The following is a 13,509-nucleotide window of genomic DNA, read 5'->3' on the forward strand; positions in this document are numbered from 1 at the left end:
TCAGTGAACCAGAGGGCAAGCTCTTCTGTATCTGGATTGGTGACCTGTCAAGCTAATTGTTGCATGGAGTGATGGCAACCAACAATCCACAAATGCTTAATATACTCTTGTCTGAGGAATCTGAAAATGCTTTATGGTCTTAAACTAAGCCTTGCTCTTCCTTCACTAGGAAATCCATGAATAAATTCCTGACATATTGTAGCCAATGGGCATGTTGATGTCACAGCAAGATTCAAGCCAAGGATGACCAGGAAGTAAAGTATTTTATGAGCAACAGTGCTATTTCACATAGCTCAGCAGTTTCCACTGTAGGTATCTGGGCTGCTAATGTGGATGAGGCTGCAAGATCTTTGGTAGTTCAGAAGGTCAGGCATCACGTTATGCATGCTGAAATTTGTCTTGTCTTGGAGGAAAGTAAATGCTACTTAAGGAGAAGTGAATAGGCCTGTCATGGCACTCTGTAGTTGTCTTCTGGAGGCATTCTTTGGAGAATGGAGACTGCTTTCAAATCCAGCATTTGTTCCACTTCCTGTAGCCTGCAACTGGTCTTGGAAAAATGAATAAATAGAAAGTTTCTACAATAAGTACTGCTTCTGGTATCTGCCTTTAGAGCCATGCCAGGCAGACCTGGGGAAGGATGAATTTTCCTTTCCTTTTTTTTTTTTTTTTTTTTTAAACTGAATTTGTATGCTTTGGAAAGAGCCAGCAATCATAAGAAACTGACTAATGCTCTCCTCTAATGAGTGAAGTACAGAGGGTGGCTCCTCTGTTGCCAAGAGTAGATGTTACTGGAAAATTGTGACAGAAAGGCTGGCTTGCTGGGAACGCAGTAGGTCTAATGAACTGTGCATGAATATAGAGCAGAATTTGATGATATTGCTGGCTGGTGGCTGTGGGGCCTGGTTACTGGGACCCCACTGCAGCTGCTCAGTGACATTACTGTTGTTTTTCCATGCTGCGACTCCTAATGGATCTGACAGGAATGTCTGATACTGCTTGGGTGTGTTTGCTTCTCAAGCCTTTTTCTAGGCTCTCTCCTAGGAAAAATGTAGGTGCAAGCCTGTCGATGCTTCCCCTCAGTAACCAGGAGTACTGTGGGAAACACAGCTGGCTGCTAAGGGTGAAGCTGAAATGCATAGCTGCAAATTTTGTTTCTTCTTGTAATATCCATTCAAAAGTTGAAAGGATCAGTGTGTTCTTGTTTACTCTTCCTCGCTCATCAGATGTTGGGATAGTCTCTGCTTTCAGAAGGAATTGTCTCATCCTTGGTCCAGGATGTTGGAGCTGGAAGCTGTCTAGGTTGGAAGTGAGACGTGTGGTTAACCCAGTAGTTCACAGCAGCTACTAGGAGGTGCATGCCAGTGGAAGATGCTGAACTGCTGGGAACGTGGAGCTAAATCCTGTTCAGTGGTGGTAGGAGTTCAGACAGTCTGGCTTCCCACAATATCCCACGTGTTTGACCTGATGGCCATCAGTAGCTGGTGCTGTTCATTCTCCCATGCTTGTCAGCTGCGGAACATGTGCTTGACCACTCCTGTTCCCTTCAGGGAGAGTGACTTTGGTGGTGGTTGGTGACCTGGAGGTAGTCCAGTGCTAATCGTTTCCCTTGGCACCAAGAGAATGTAGTATAACTCACCAAGATGGTTATTTGCTAATTTTCTGACGTAGATTTGAATTATATGATTTTTTGTGTGTGTGCTGTACAGGGTAATATTAATCTACTGATGACTTAATGGAAATCTGTTAAAGCCTCGTTCACCTGAAGTTTTGTCATTTTGCAGTTGCCTAGCATTCTTTAAATGATGGTTTGCATTGCTTGTATGCTTGGCTCAATCAGTAGTAAAATGTCAGAAATCATTCTTGGGATGATCCAGCCCCTTTCCATCTCATTCTCTATATAAGGTTAATAGTGATGTGATAAAATACACTTTTACTGGCTTAACTAGTAGATACCCCAAGTGAAAAGGTACCAAAAGATACGTGTAACTTCTGCAGCTTTAAGGATCTTATTCTTGGAAAGCTGTTCTCTCTTCATCTTCTAATTTCAGAACTATCCTACCATAAGCAAGCAAAGTCCACTGATCTTTTGCCGCCCTTCCTTTGCACTGGAATGAGTAAAGGATTTCAGTGTGGTATCTTTTGTAGTCACTTAGCAATGCATACTTGGCATGGCAGTCTGTTCCTTTCACCACCTAGATAACACTGATGGAGAACTTTTGCTCTGGAGTGCTGAAACATAAGCTAAAATTGTGAGATTTGTTGTGACCTGGATTTTGCTGTGAAAGTCAACAAAAGAAATTCGGAATCTGCAGACTTGATAAAGACTAAATATTCTATTAACACCTACTATAATGAAATATACTGTGAACAAAGATTTTCAAATGCAAACATCAGAGAAAATGCATTTGATTTCAGCTGCGGTTTTGAGTAACCATTTTTTCCCTAGTTCTGTGCATATGAGTTCTCAGGAGGGAAGAAAAATATTACTTAGTTATTCCAAAATCATCTGCAAATCTCTGCGTTGCAGCATATATATGGATGGGGAGGAGGAAGTATTTTGATTCTGTTTCACAATGTTCTGCTGATCTGATGTAGTATGAAGGCTTGAGGCCTCATAATTTTGGAGTGGTAATATCATCTGTATGTATACTGGTGGTGTTGCTACACAAAGCTGATTCTGATCACCCTTCCCCATTATTCATGATGGAGAAAATAAATCATATGCAATTATTTTGCTTAAAACTTGAAGGCCAAATAAAACTTTTAAGACAGTATATATGTATCAGTGTTCTTAAAACAGCAAGACAATACAGGACTGATTTATTTATTTTTTTTATTTTTTACTTTTAGTTCTTGGCACTGTGAAGTATTAAATTTGGCCCATGTTGAAGCCCTGTTACTGTTTTCCCTTTTGAAAGACATCTGACACACCAGAAGGCTGTGCTGCCATTCAGTGGGATCTGGATAGAGTAGAGAGTTGGACAGAGAGGAACCTGATGAGGTTCAACAAGGGCAAGTTCAGGGTCTTGCACCTGGGGAGGAATAACCACATGCACCATTACAGGTTAGGGACTGACCTGGGGAGGAGCTTTGCAGAGAGGACCTGCGTGTGCTGGTGGACAGTAAGTTGGCAGTGAGCAGCAATGTGCCCTAGTGGCCAAGAAACCCAGGGATATCCTGGGGCACATTGAGCGTAGCGAGCAGGTTGAGGGAGGCGATGTTTCCCCTCTACTTTGCCCTGGTGAGGTCACATCTGGAATACTGTACCCAGTTCTTGGCTCCTCTGACAGTAATGTTTTAGAAAGAGTCCAACTACGTAGGGCCACAAAGATATTACGGGCCTGGAGCATCTCCTGTATGAAGAAGGGCTGAGACCTGGATCTCTTCAGTCTGGAGAAGAGAAGGTTGACAGGGGATCTCATCACTGTTCATAACATATGAAGTGCAGGAGTCAAGCTGATGGGGGGCAGGCGCCTTTCAGTGGCAAGCAGCAGTAGGACAAGGGACAGTGGGCACAAACTGGAACAGGGATGTTCCATACTAATGCAGGAAAAAACTCCTTCAGTGTCAGAGTGACTGAGCAGTGGAACTGCCTGCCCTGAGAGGTGGTGGAGTCTCCTTTTCTGGAGATGTTCAGGACCTGCCTGGATGCCTGCCTGCGTGACGTGCTGTGGGAAACCTGCTTCAGCAGGGGGGTTGGACTCAGTGGCATTCCTTCCAAGCCCTGCTATTCTGTTACTGTGTGTCTATCATGTTAAGACAATGGCATAATTAACAGCGTGCAGCTATAGTACTGCAGTCAGAGTGGTGATTCACCAGATTGTCTGAACAGTAATTGGCAGTCGATACCAAAGAAGGCATGTGCTGACACAGTCACTTCAAAAGCAATGCCTCCTATTTATTTCCATGAAAACTGCAACGGGTAGCATAAAATTTTTCTGCACTTTTAAAATACGCATCACCATGCATATTTTATCACTTTATGTTATTAATGCTAGTATTAATTTATTTGGGTAAGTACAGTATTAAGTTAAACTCAGCTTCCTTTCCATATTCAGTAATTTGTATTTACATATTTTTAAAAAGGAAAGTTAGCCTAGAAGCATCTTCTGATATTGAAGCAAGAGCAGAGCGACTTCAAAAGAAAAATGTACTTAAAAGGAAATCCATGCTTATCCATTTTTAATATCAGGTTGAACTACTTTTAGGATTCAGAGGATACAGCCTGTGAGCATAGGAATTGAGGGCTGAGCCGAGCAGATTTTAGGCTGGTTGGCATTGCAAGGCTTGCTGTCCCATACCCGCCTCTGCCAGGGGTTTTTTCTGTGCCTGCTGCTTTGCCTTGGGCAGCTTTGCAGTCCCTCCATGAAACTGTTGGGCAGCACGGCAGAAAACAGACCTTTAGGGGTGAAAAAGGGGATTCTAGGAAGGATTGTACATTGAGGAGCAGCAAGTACCAAAGTGATGTAGGGACGCATGGGGAGCCGGTACCTCCTTTCTTCCCATGACATCTTGCTCAGAGTTGGTCGTTGTGAGGTTTTCCTTTTCTCGCGTTCCTTCATCGTTCCTTCGTTCCTTCATTGGCTTGAAGGCGGTTCTTTTATTTCATGGTTATGAAGCATTGGTTTCCAATCGAAATGCATTGAAATGATGGATTAAGGTATAGTATTGGTTATAAGATGAAGAGGAGTAAATGTAATGTACTCATGGTCTTCAGTGCTACCTGTTCATACAGATAGTATGAATGGTATAATAAAGAAATGCTCATTAACATACACAGCTTTCATATGGCAGGTATCTGAGTTGGGGGCATCATTAGGAACTAAAAAGTAATACAGTTGTCTCTTCAGTTGTGTCTGTTGCTATATCTATGTAGCAAGGTAAAGATTTGAAAGTTGTCAAGTTGTACCTATTTGTATTTCAGTGCTTTTAGGAGGGCAAGAAACAGCACTACTTGTTAGCTGTTTGTGTGAGCTGCAAAAAGCCTTCAGACACTCTTCCCTTTCTTCACAGCTGTTGTTGCTCATATTATCTGTCTATGCTACGTTTGGTTGTTGTAAACTCCCGTTCCATCAGGTTCAAGAAGTGCATTTTCTGTGGATATGCTTTGTAGGCATAAGCATATTTGCAGCTGCTGTGGCAGTGCAGCATTCTCCTGTGTGTAATAAGTGAAACCAAAACTCTGGTGGTTTTTGTTTCATTTTGTTTTCTTCTCAATTTGATGGATTCTAGACCCTGTTTTTGTACAACTTCGGAATTGCCTACTTTCTGCTTGATGAGGGGTGTTAACACCAATTATATGTGAACATTTCTGACTGGAACAAAACCATAATCTTGTGTTATTTGAAGTCATATCTTATAATAAGTAATGATTGATTTTTACAAGAAATAATGGTATACTTGGCAGCAGTTAGAATCAGAGAATGGTGAGGGTTGGAGGGATCTCAAAGAGCATCTCGTTCCAGCCCCAGCTGGTAGCCTGCTGTTTGCTTTCTGTTTGGGATAAAAATGTATTTCAGATTTCCACTTTCTTATGCTTTTGTTCTTTGAATAAAAATACACTGGATGTGAATCACTGGCGTAATTCAACCTGCTTTGCAGAGGAAACAAAACAGTTTGTAAATCTTAGGAATTCAGCGGATCGTGCTACAGGAGAACTTTCAATTCCTGACAACATACTTTCATGTGGTATTAGGATTAATATTAACGTAGGCATTTTTACATATTATTTGAAGCCCAGAAGGACAGGCATCTTAACTGTGACTGGTGTCTGAAATATATTCCTGTCCAGGACTGAACAATGTTCCCAGCAACATCTTGCTCAGTGTGCTGTCCAGTAGTTACCAATGACAGAGGTGGATGTATGAGTCTCTCTTCTGGGTTTGCCACCGATGTGCCTTCTGGTTGCAGTGTATCTCATGACCAGAAACTCTCACAATACTCCTCAGTCCTCTGTCCTAAATTCCTCATACTGCTAACTGGTGATTTTGTACGTGAAAGGATATTGTGTACAGGATTATTTTCTCTGTTAATGGATGCATGAGCACTGCTGTGCTAGAATGTGGTTGTCAGTGACTAAATAGCAAAGGTTAAACCAGTATGATTGTTTAAAAAAAAACAAACAACAAAACAGTGGCAACTAAATCCAGCTGGTTTTACTGATTGAATTTAATGCAGATATATTTTGTTTTCATGCTGAGAAATAAATCCGGTCAGGAGGATATCCTACAAAACCATTGTTGGAATCTTTAATCGCCACAAGTGGTCACAGCTTTGTTTATACATCTTGTCTGAAAGCTGGAGAATGTTCCTATAATTAAGTTTAAAAAAGGGAGTGTGTAGGGGAAAGGAAGAGAGGGCAGCCTGAGAATATCCGTTCAGACAAATGTCCTGGGATGATCAGGTTTGTTCTCAAGAGATGACTGTGTATAATTTTTAAAGGCCAGAAGAAACAACTATACGGATTCTGTGCATGGGTAGGGATAGATTTGTTTAGTTCTAAGCCTTGCCTTGTGTAAATATCTTCATGCTTGTAAGATGCCTCAATTGCAGAAAAATGAAATTCCATCAAATCCTTATTTGCTAGGAAAGGAAATGCTTAATGCCACCAGTGTGTGGCTGATGTGAAAGGAGGAGAATATTTTTGAAACCAAAAATTTAATTGAGTCATAAGAGTCAGGTAGTCAGGTTGATTTGTGAGGTCAGAGAGTAGTGTTTTGTTTTCTGTCATTAGATATTGTAAGAGCTTTTATGTTTGCTGACGCTGGATTATTTTGCTGTTCTCTTGAGAAAGTGAACTCTGAAATTGGGAATTGTGGTGAAGCAGAACTGCGTTATGTCTTGGTCAGTGAATGTCAGATGAAAGGTTAATAAGTGAAAATGTTTAAACACAGGAATTTTGATGGTTCATATAACATGGGGAACTGGAAAGGATTTGGTTTCTGCTACCAGGAAAGATGTAGGTATCGGAGAAAGTACTAAATTTTTCTCTCTTCTTTGGGAATTCACTCCTAACTTTCACTGAGCTGTGGGATGTTGATCTGTCGTTTCATTCTCAATGTGCCAAAGATTTGCTTTTCTTAGATCTTTAGTGTCTGCTTTCTCAAAAATACTGTATTTGGATTGATGGCGTTTAAATAACGCTGTTAAGCTTGCTTCATGCTTAATGAATGAAGGAAAACGAAGCACAAAACAAAGCTAAATGATGATGTGAAGGAATTATTAGGAATGTTAAGAATTGCATTTTAAAGTTTATTTTTATTTTTAAAATGTTTCTATACTTTCAGTGTTGGCATCTGAGAAGTGAACTGATTCTACTGCTTTTTAGTAGGGCTTGTTGAGAGATGTGAGACGTAAGATGTCTTCATAAACATCAGAGTTCTGGGCTTGAGTTTGGGTACTGTGCTTGTACTGCTGGTAGCAGAAAAATTACTGACGTGGCATCGGACAATCAGTAGCACGACAAACCACTGATTGCTAAACAGTCTGTTTTGTGTTTTTTGGTAACACGTTTAGTGCAGACAAACCTGCATTAAAAGTGCATATTCTGATGTCTGTAGGAAGTTCATTTAAATGTATTTAGTTCAGTTACTGTAATTGATACGAGATGGGCCAAGTTGGAATACCTGTTCAGTAGTTCTAGAATTACAGTTGTTTCTACTACTAGCAAGATATCCTCTGTGGTCTTTCCTTCTGTTTTACTACTTGGCCAAGAATATAATTTGTACTTCCGACAGTGTTTATCCTATTTAATAAAATGATCTTTAGGCTGATGGCCTTTCTATTTAGTAATACCTGAAACTCTGAAGTTTCAGGAAAAGGAAGGGCTCTCCTTGTAAGCCAGGTTTTCTCATGGACGACTCATGTCCGAAATAGAACATTAGTCTTTATTTGAAGATTAGAAGGTAATGTAAAAGCATGATGAAACGATAGTTTGTTCACCCTACTGAACTGCATTTCCATCCAGGTCTTTGTTCGTAAAAATGTAAAATGTTCGTGCTAACTCCTCCCATCCTGTCTGCTTTGTGTTTGGAATCAGTGAAAATCAAAAACAAGAAACCCCAAACAAACGAACTTGGAAATGCCTCAGAGAAGAGAGCTAGGAAATTCTTACGGAACAAATAGGTATTATGCACTAAAGGAGCATGTGTGTGTGGAGGGTTGCATGAACACAAACTTAACAAAAATTAAAAAAAGGTTTTGGCAGGGTGGGCATCACTTGTGGCACATATGTGCAGTATTTGCTTCGGACTTTGAAGGTGTTTCAAGGCACTGTGGTACTCTTCAGCCAAATCTGGTCTCCTGTTCACTTGCTGTATGTCTAACGTCAGCCTTGATGTTACACTTTTTGCCTGTGGTTTTCAAATTTTTGAATAAATAAAATGAATATTTTTCTTTTTGCAGTGGAGCCATTGAAAGTGCTTGTTCTGTTTTCTGTGAATGCCTGGGGACTTCAACTCCATGGGTTTCATTTCCAAAGAAAAACTATTTCTAGGCTCTCTCCTCACTATTTGCACTGCAGGTTGTTGAGGCACCTCACAAAGTCAGACGGACTGTTTGCTGTTATACACTAATACTACCAGATACGCATTTTTAAAGGTTATTTAGGTGTTTTCAAATCACTAGAGATGAAAGAAAAGCGAAGAATAACTGAAGAGAAGAACACAGTAGTACACGCTCAGCTGGGCCAGACTCTGCTGTGCCCCAGTATGTGCAGCGGATGGCTGTGAGGTCACAATCCATCGCCCGGTGGTGTCACACACCGTGATTTTGTGATACAGAGCGCTGTGCTTTGGGGCTGTCTCCAGGGAAACCTGTTCAGCCCAAGAAGGCTAGAGGGGACTCTTTATCAGGAAGGCAGTAATGGGACATGTGAGTCCTGTCACTGTGAGTGACCCCTGTGATAGGGCTGTGAGTTTAGAATAAAAGAGACTGGATACTGATTGGGTGTTGGGATGAACTTGTTTCCTCTGGGGGTGGCGAGGCAGTGGAGCAGGCTGCCAGGGGAGCTGTGGATGCCCCATCCCTGGCAGTGCTTCAAGCTGTGCTGGATGGGGAAAGGAGCAGCCAGCCCAGTGGGAAGTGTCCCTGCCTGTGGCAGGATGGTTGGCACGAGATGATCTCTCCGGTCCCTTCCAACCCAAAGCACTCTCTGCATCTGTGAAGAGAATTCCAACCAGCCCCAGCCTGTGTTGCCCACTGCGGTACTGTGGTGTTGATGTTGGTGTTTCCCAGCAGACACCCTGGCCTGGGCCTGCTCTTCCCAAAGCCCTGCCAGGTGCCCTGGTACCTCCCTTTTACGTATCCAGCCTCCTACTGAGATAAACAGCTTGTCCCTATTTACGGTTAGCCTCATCCATCCCAACTTGACTACGGTGATTCCTTGATTTGGTTTTTCAGTCTCCATTCTGACCCCAGGCCCGCAGCTCCTTATTGGGAGTGGAGGGCAGTGCTGAGCTGTGCTCTGTGGGTGCAGTGACAGGGCCTGAGGGAACAGCATGGAGTTGCATTAGTGCAGGATTGGGTGGGAGTCAGGGAAAGGTTCTGCACCAGGGGCGGCTGGCCATAGTCCCAGCTGCCCAGGGCAGTGGGCACAGCCCCATGCTGCCAGACGCATTTGCACAGTGCTCTCAGTCATAGTGTTTGGCTTTTGGATGGTCCTGGGTGGACCTGGGAGTTGCATACATTGATCCTTGTGGGTTCCTTCAAACTCAGGGTATGGTATGAGTCCCCATCTGCCAACTTATGAAGATCATTGGACTGTGCACTTTGAGAAGCATCCCAACAATTGAGTCATCCCTTCTCTGCTGATAACAGGAGTGCTGTCTTCTAAGAGCACTCTGAATTTTCCAGCAGATTTTTACTTTGTCTTGCATCTGGCAGATAGATACTTATTATATCCTAATGCAAAAGACAGTCTGACTCCATTCAGTTTATTTCCTTTTTATCTAACAGTATTGTTAGAGAGACAGAAGACTGTCTCTCTGTTGCTGCTGTGATCAAAGGAAATGAAAAAACACAGGAGACAGTCTCGCAGTGCTGTAGGAACAGGACTGAGGTGTTCTATTTTTCTTCATTGGTTAGCAGGAGTACAGATTTCTTCCACAAATTGCACTTGTTCCAGATATTCCACACTTACAGGCTTTCATTGCGTGCTACCTTAAGCGGAAAGAAGCTGCAGCAGCACTCACTGGGAGGAGTTTGTGAAAGCAGCTAATGCAATGGCTTTGTGACTTGAAGAGAAACCAAGCACTGTCTCTGGATTCAAACTGTTTGACAGTTGAAGATTATTTTTCATTTGCATTCTAATTAGTATTACCAGTGAAGGTGAGATTTATCAAAATGTTTGCTATGGAAAAAGGTTTAAGTGGAAGTCTCTTACTGATACTGATACTGCAAAAACTAATCTAATTTCAGCTACTGATCTAATACTGAAAAAAGCTTTAGTAGCACTTGAATGTACTTACAGCAAAGAAAGTGATTGATTATAGTATTGATTTTGTTGTTTTCAGATCCTAGTTAACTAATTGGAATATCTGTGGTATGTGTACATAGTGTGCATATAAATCACAGGATCTCCTGAGTTGGGTAGTTTGAAATATTCCAACGTGCATGTGAGACAAAGATGTGATTCCTTTTATAGGCATCGTGTGGATTTGTAAAGTTGGATGTGAAAAGAACCTTCCAGTATTGGCATGGAAAGAACTTTTAGGAATGGGCAGACTTCAGATCTGATGAAGGGAAAAAGCAGGTAGACATATTGAAGTCTGGTATTCTTTCAGCAGAAGATTGCCATTTCCTAAACTGGAAGTAATTTAATCATGTCTGTAGCTGGAGTACCTAAATGAAATCACTTCATGTAATTACTTCATGTCTAGCAAGGCCTGTGGCCATTTGGATTGTGTATTATGATTCAGATCCTAAAATGAAAGGAGTTTAACCACTGGATGTCCAAAAAGTAATCAGTGCATTTCGTTTTTAAGATATGAATACAGACTGTGTTTCAAATGTCTGAAAAAAACTCCAAGCTGAATCTTTGCTTGTGATCTTGTTGTGTCTGCTAAGAGCACATGTGACAAAGATCAGCTTTAACCTTCTCATATGACTGCACTGTTGCATGTTCCTGTTGATGCAGAACCATTTAAGTATTTTAACAGTTATTTTTGATGTTCCATTTGAGCTGGAGGGAAAAACTGTTCCGTAATTAAGGGGCTACTTTCAAGAAAGTAAGTAGCATCAAAACTGTTATGACAGGATCATTGTGAAGGAGCTGAATGTTGTGGTCACTGTGCTCATGCTGCATGAAGGAGTGTAATCCATGACCAGATTCTTGCTGGGGAGAATCTGCTGAAGCAAAGCAGAGGTTTTGTGCAAATAACTTCAGATTTGTTAGTTGTCAGAAACTACAAGGGAAGGGGCTGCTGCTGGAGTGAGTGACAGCCAGAGCTGCATGCAGAACATTGGCATCTTCAGGAGCAAGTATTGCTTATCAGCAGGGTAACACGTTTGTTGTGCAGCCAAGGAGATGGATAAAGTTGATATAAATGCTTCAGACTCACTTAAGTGGTGTTACACAAAAGAACTTTGTGATAAGCTGTGTTTAGTGGTGGATTGTAACTGTATGTTTATTTGAAAAGAATAAAAATGTATATCCAGGTGATGGAAGGTGATTGCTGTTAGGGGTGTTAGTGCTGTTCTGCTTACCTTCATCTGGTAAGGACGGGTAACGAATATGATATCCAACAGCAGCACCAAGATGCACATCTTGATAATGATTTTCTGTGGCTTTTCCCTCTGGAAAATGTCATAGGAATGATTTATTCAAATGAAGGATTTTGATCTATTACTGAAATAACTGGAACGATACCAGACTTGATTTTGGCAATCAAGCTGTAGAGCCAAATCTTCCCACCTGTTACATGACAACAAAATTCCCTTAAATTGTCTGGTTTCCTTTTAAAGGATCGATTCTGTCTTTAGCCATTCATTTGATTGCCTTACTTGCAATTTTATAAAGTAGAATTTCAGTGAATTTGGATGCGTTTCCACCTCCACTCCCCTACATAATCCCAGCTAGAAAAAAAAACCAAACTTGAAATAAATAACTTGTTTTTCTTAATCAAGTTTATTCGGTTCTTTGCCATGAGGTATATTTGCAAAGGCTGAAAGATTGTGTGTTTGGTCTATTTCAGTGCCTGATGACCTCTCCATAGAAGAAAGAGAAGAACTTATAAATATTCGTCGCAGGAAAAAAGAACTGATTGATGATATTGAGGTAACTGCTTTGTGTATAGAATTCCCTAGGAGACTGCTGCAGCAGATTAAATTACAGTAAAGCACAACTTTTCACTCTCTGTAGGTGTGAGCCATATGTAATGTTTTTATAAGTATGCAAATGGCTGAAACTGAATCTCGTTAATTATCAAGCAGGTTTACGATTCATTTATGTGCTTTTAAAAATGCTGACTTCTGGATCTATGCGATGCTTTGTGTGCATGTGTACACAATTGCTTTGTGCAGTCAGGGACTCAAGAAGCAGTAGGTTTGTATCCAGGATAGGAGTGAGAGAACAGTGTGGGTAAATAAATGTGTTGGAGTTGGTACTGATGGTCTTGATGTTCTGATGGGAGCACACACATGGAGTTGAGATTCATGTCTGCAACTGCCAGCTGTGAGATTTATCCCTTCTCTTCAGATGATTAGTAAATATTTATGAAAATAAAACCTAACTGATTATACTGGTACATGACAGATAGTTTCAAAATGAGTTTTAATGTGGATTAACAGTTTACTTTCTTCTTTTGACAGAGATTAAAATTTGAAATAGCGGAGGTTATGACAGAAATTGATAATCTGACTAGTGTGGAAGAAAGGTAAGTAATGGCAGCATACAGACATGATTCATTAATTCCTTGAAACAGCTATTCCAGGAACAGAAAATAAAAGTGGGTATTATGCTAAATAAACCTTTGGTCACCTTTGTTCTGTCTGTTACAAAGAGCCATAAGTTTGACTTTATCCCATTCAGGTTTGTCTTATGTTCAGGTGGAGAACAGGTTGAACAGAATGCAGTATTTGAAACTGTCCAACTAATAATGAGCAGTTCACTGCTGCAATCATTTGAAGTAGCAGTAAATAGTAACCTACTTTTCCCCCTTACACAAAGTGAATGTCCCAGTTTTGTCGTGACAGAAAATTTGAAGTAGTCAAAATGCAAATTAAAATAAACTTATCCAGAAATTGTTCTGCTGTAGAAGAATAATTGAGATTTGTTTTTTTTTTTTTTTTTTCTCTCCTTTCTCCACTTGTAGCAAAACTACACAGAGAAATAAGCAAATAGCCATGGGAAGGAAGAAATTCAACATGGACCCTAAGAAGGTAGAGTTGTTACCATTGTATTGTTTGCCTGGAATCAGGCTTCTGCTTCTAAAATGATCTATGGCAAATACAGTCTGTTTTCTTACAGCATTTCAAACATTCAGATTAGATAAATTGTCAGCCCTTATTTGT

At 40.9% G+C, this 13,509-nt stretch overlaps 1 protein-coding gene across 1 annotated transcript in view; it reads left to right on the top strand.

The window, feature by feature from the left end:
* The window catches only part of CYTH3 (cytohesin 3), a 46,876-nt gene that overhangs the window by 14,594 nt on the left and 18,773 nt on the right, over positions 1 to 13,509 (top strand). Inside the window, exons 2-4 of the mRNA XM_042864605.1 lie at positions 12,192 to 12,274; positions 12,808 to 12,872; positions 13,311 to 13,377. Of these exons, the coding sequence (XP_042720539.1) occupies positions 12,192 to 12,274; positions 12,808 to 12,872; positions 13,311 to 13,377 (215 nt within the window). The remainder of the gene's footprint in view (positions 1 to 12,191; positions 12,275 to 12,807; positions 12,873 to 13,310; positions 13,378 to 13,509) is intronic.

Source organism: Lagopus leucura, unplaced genomic scaffold (assembly GCF_019238085.1).
Source record: "Lagopus leucura isolate 7727_CA_CO unplaced genomic scaffold, USGS_WTPT01 Super-Scaffold_760, whole genome shotgun sequence".
NCBI classification, from domain to species: domain Eukaryota; kingdom Metazoa; phylum Chordata; class Aves; order Galliformes; family Phasianidae; genus Lagopus; species Lagopus leucura.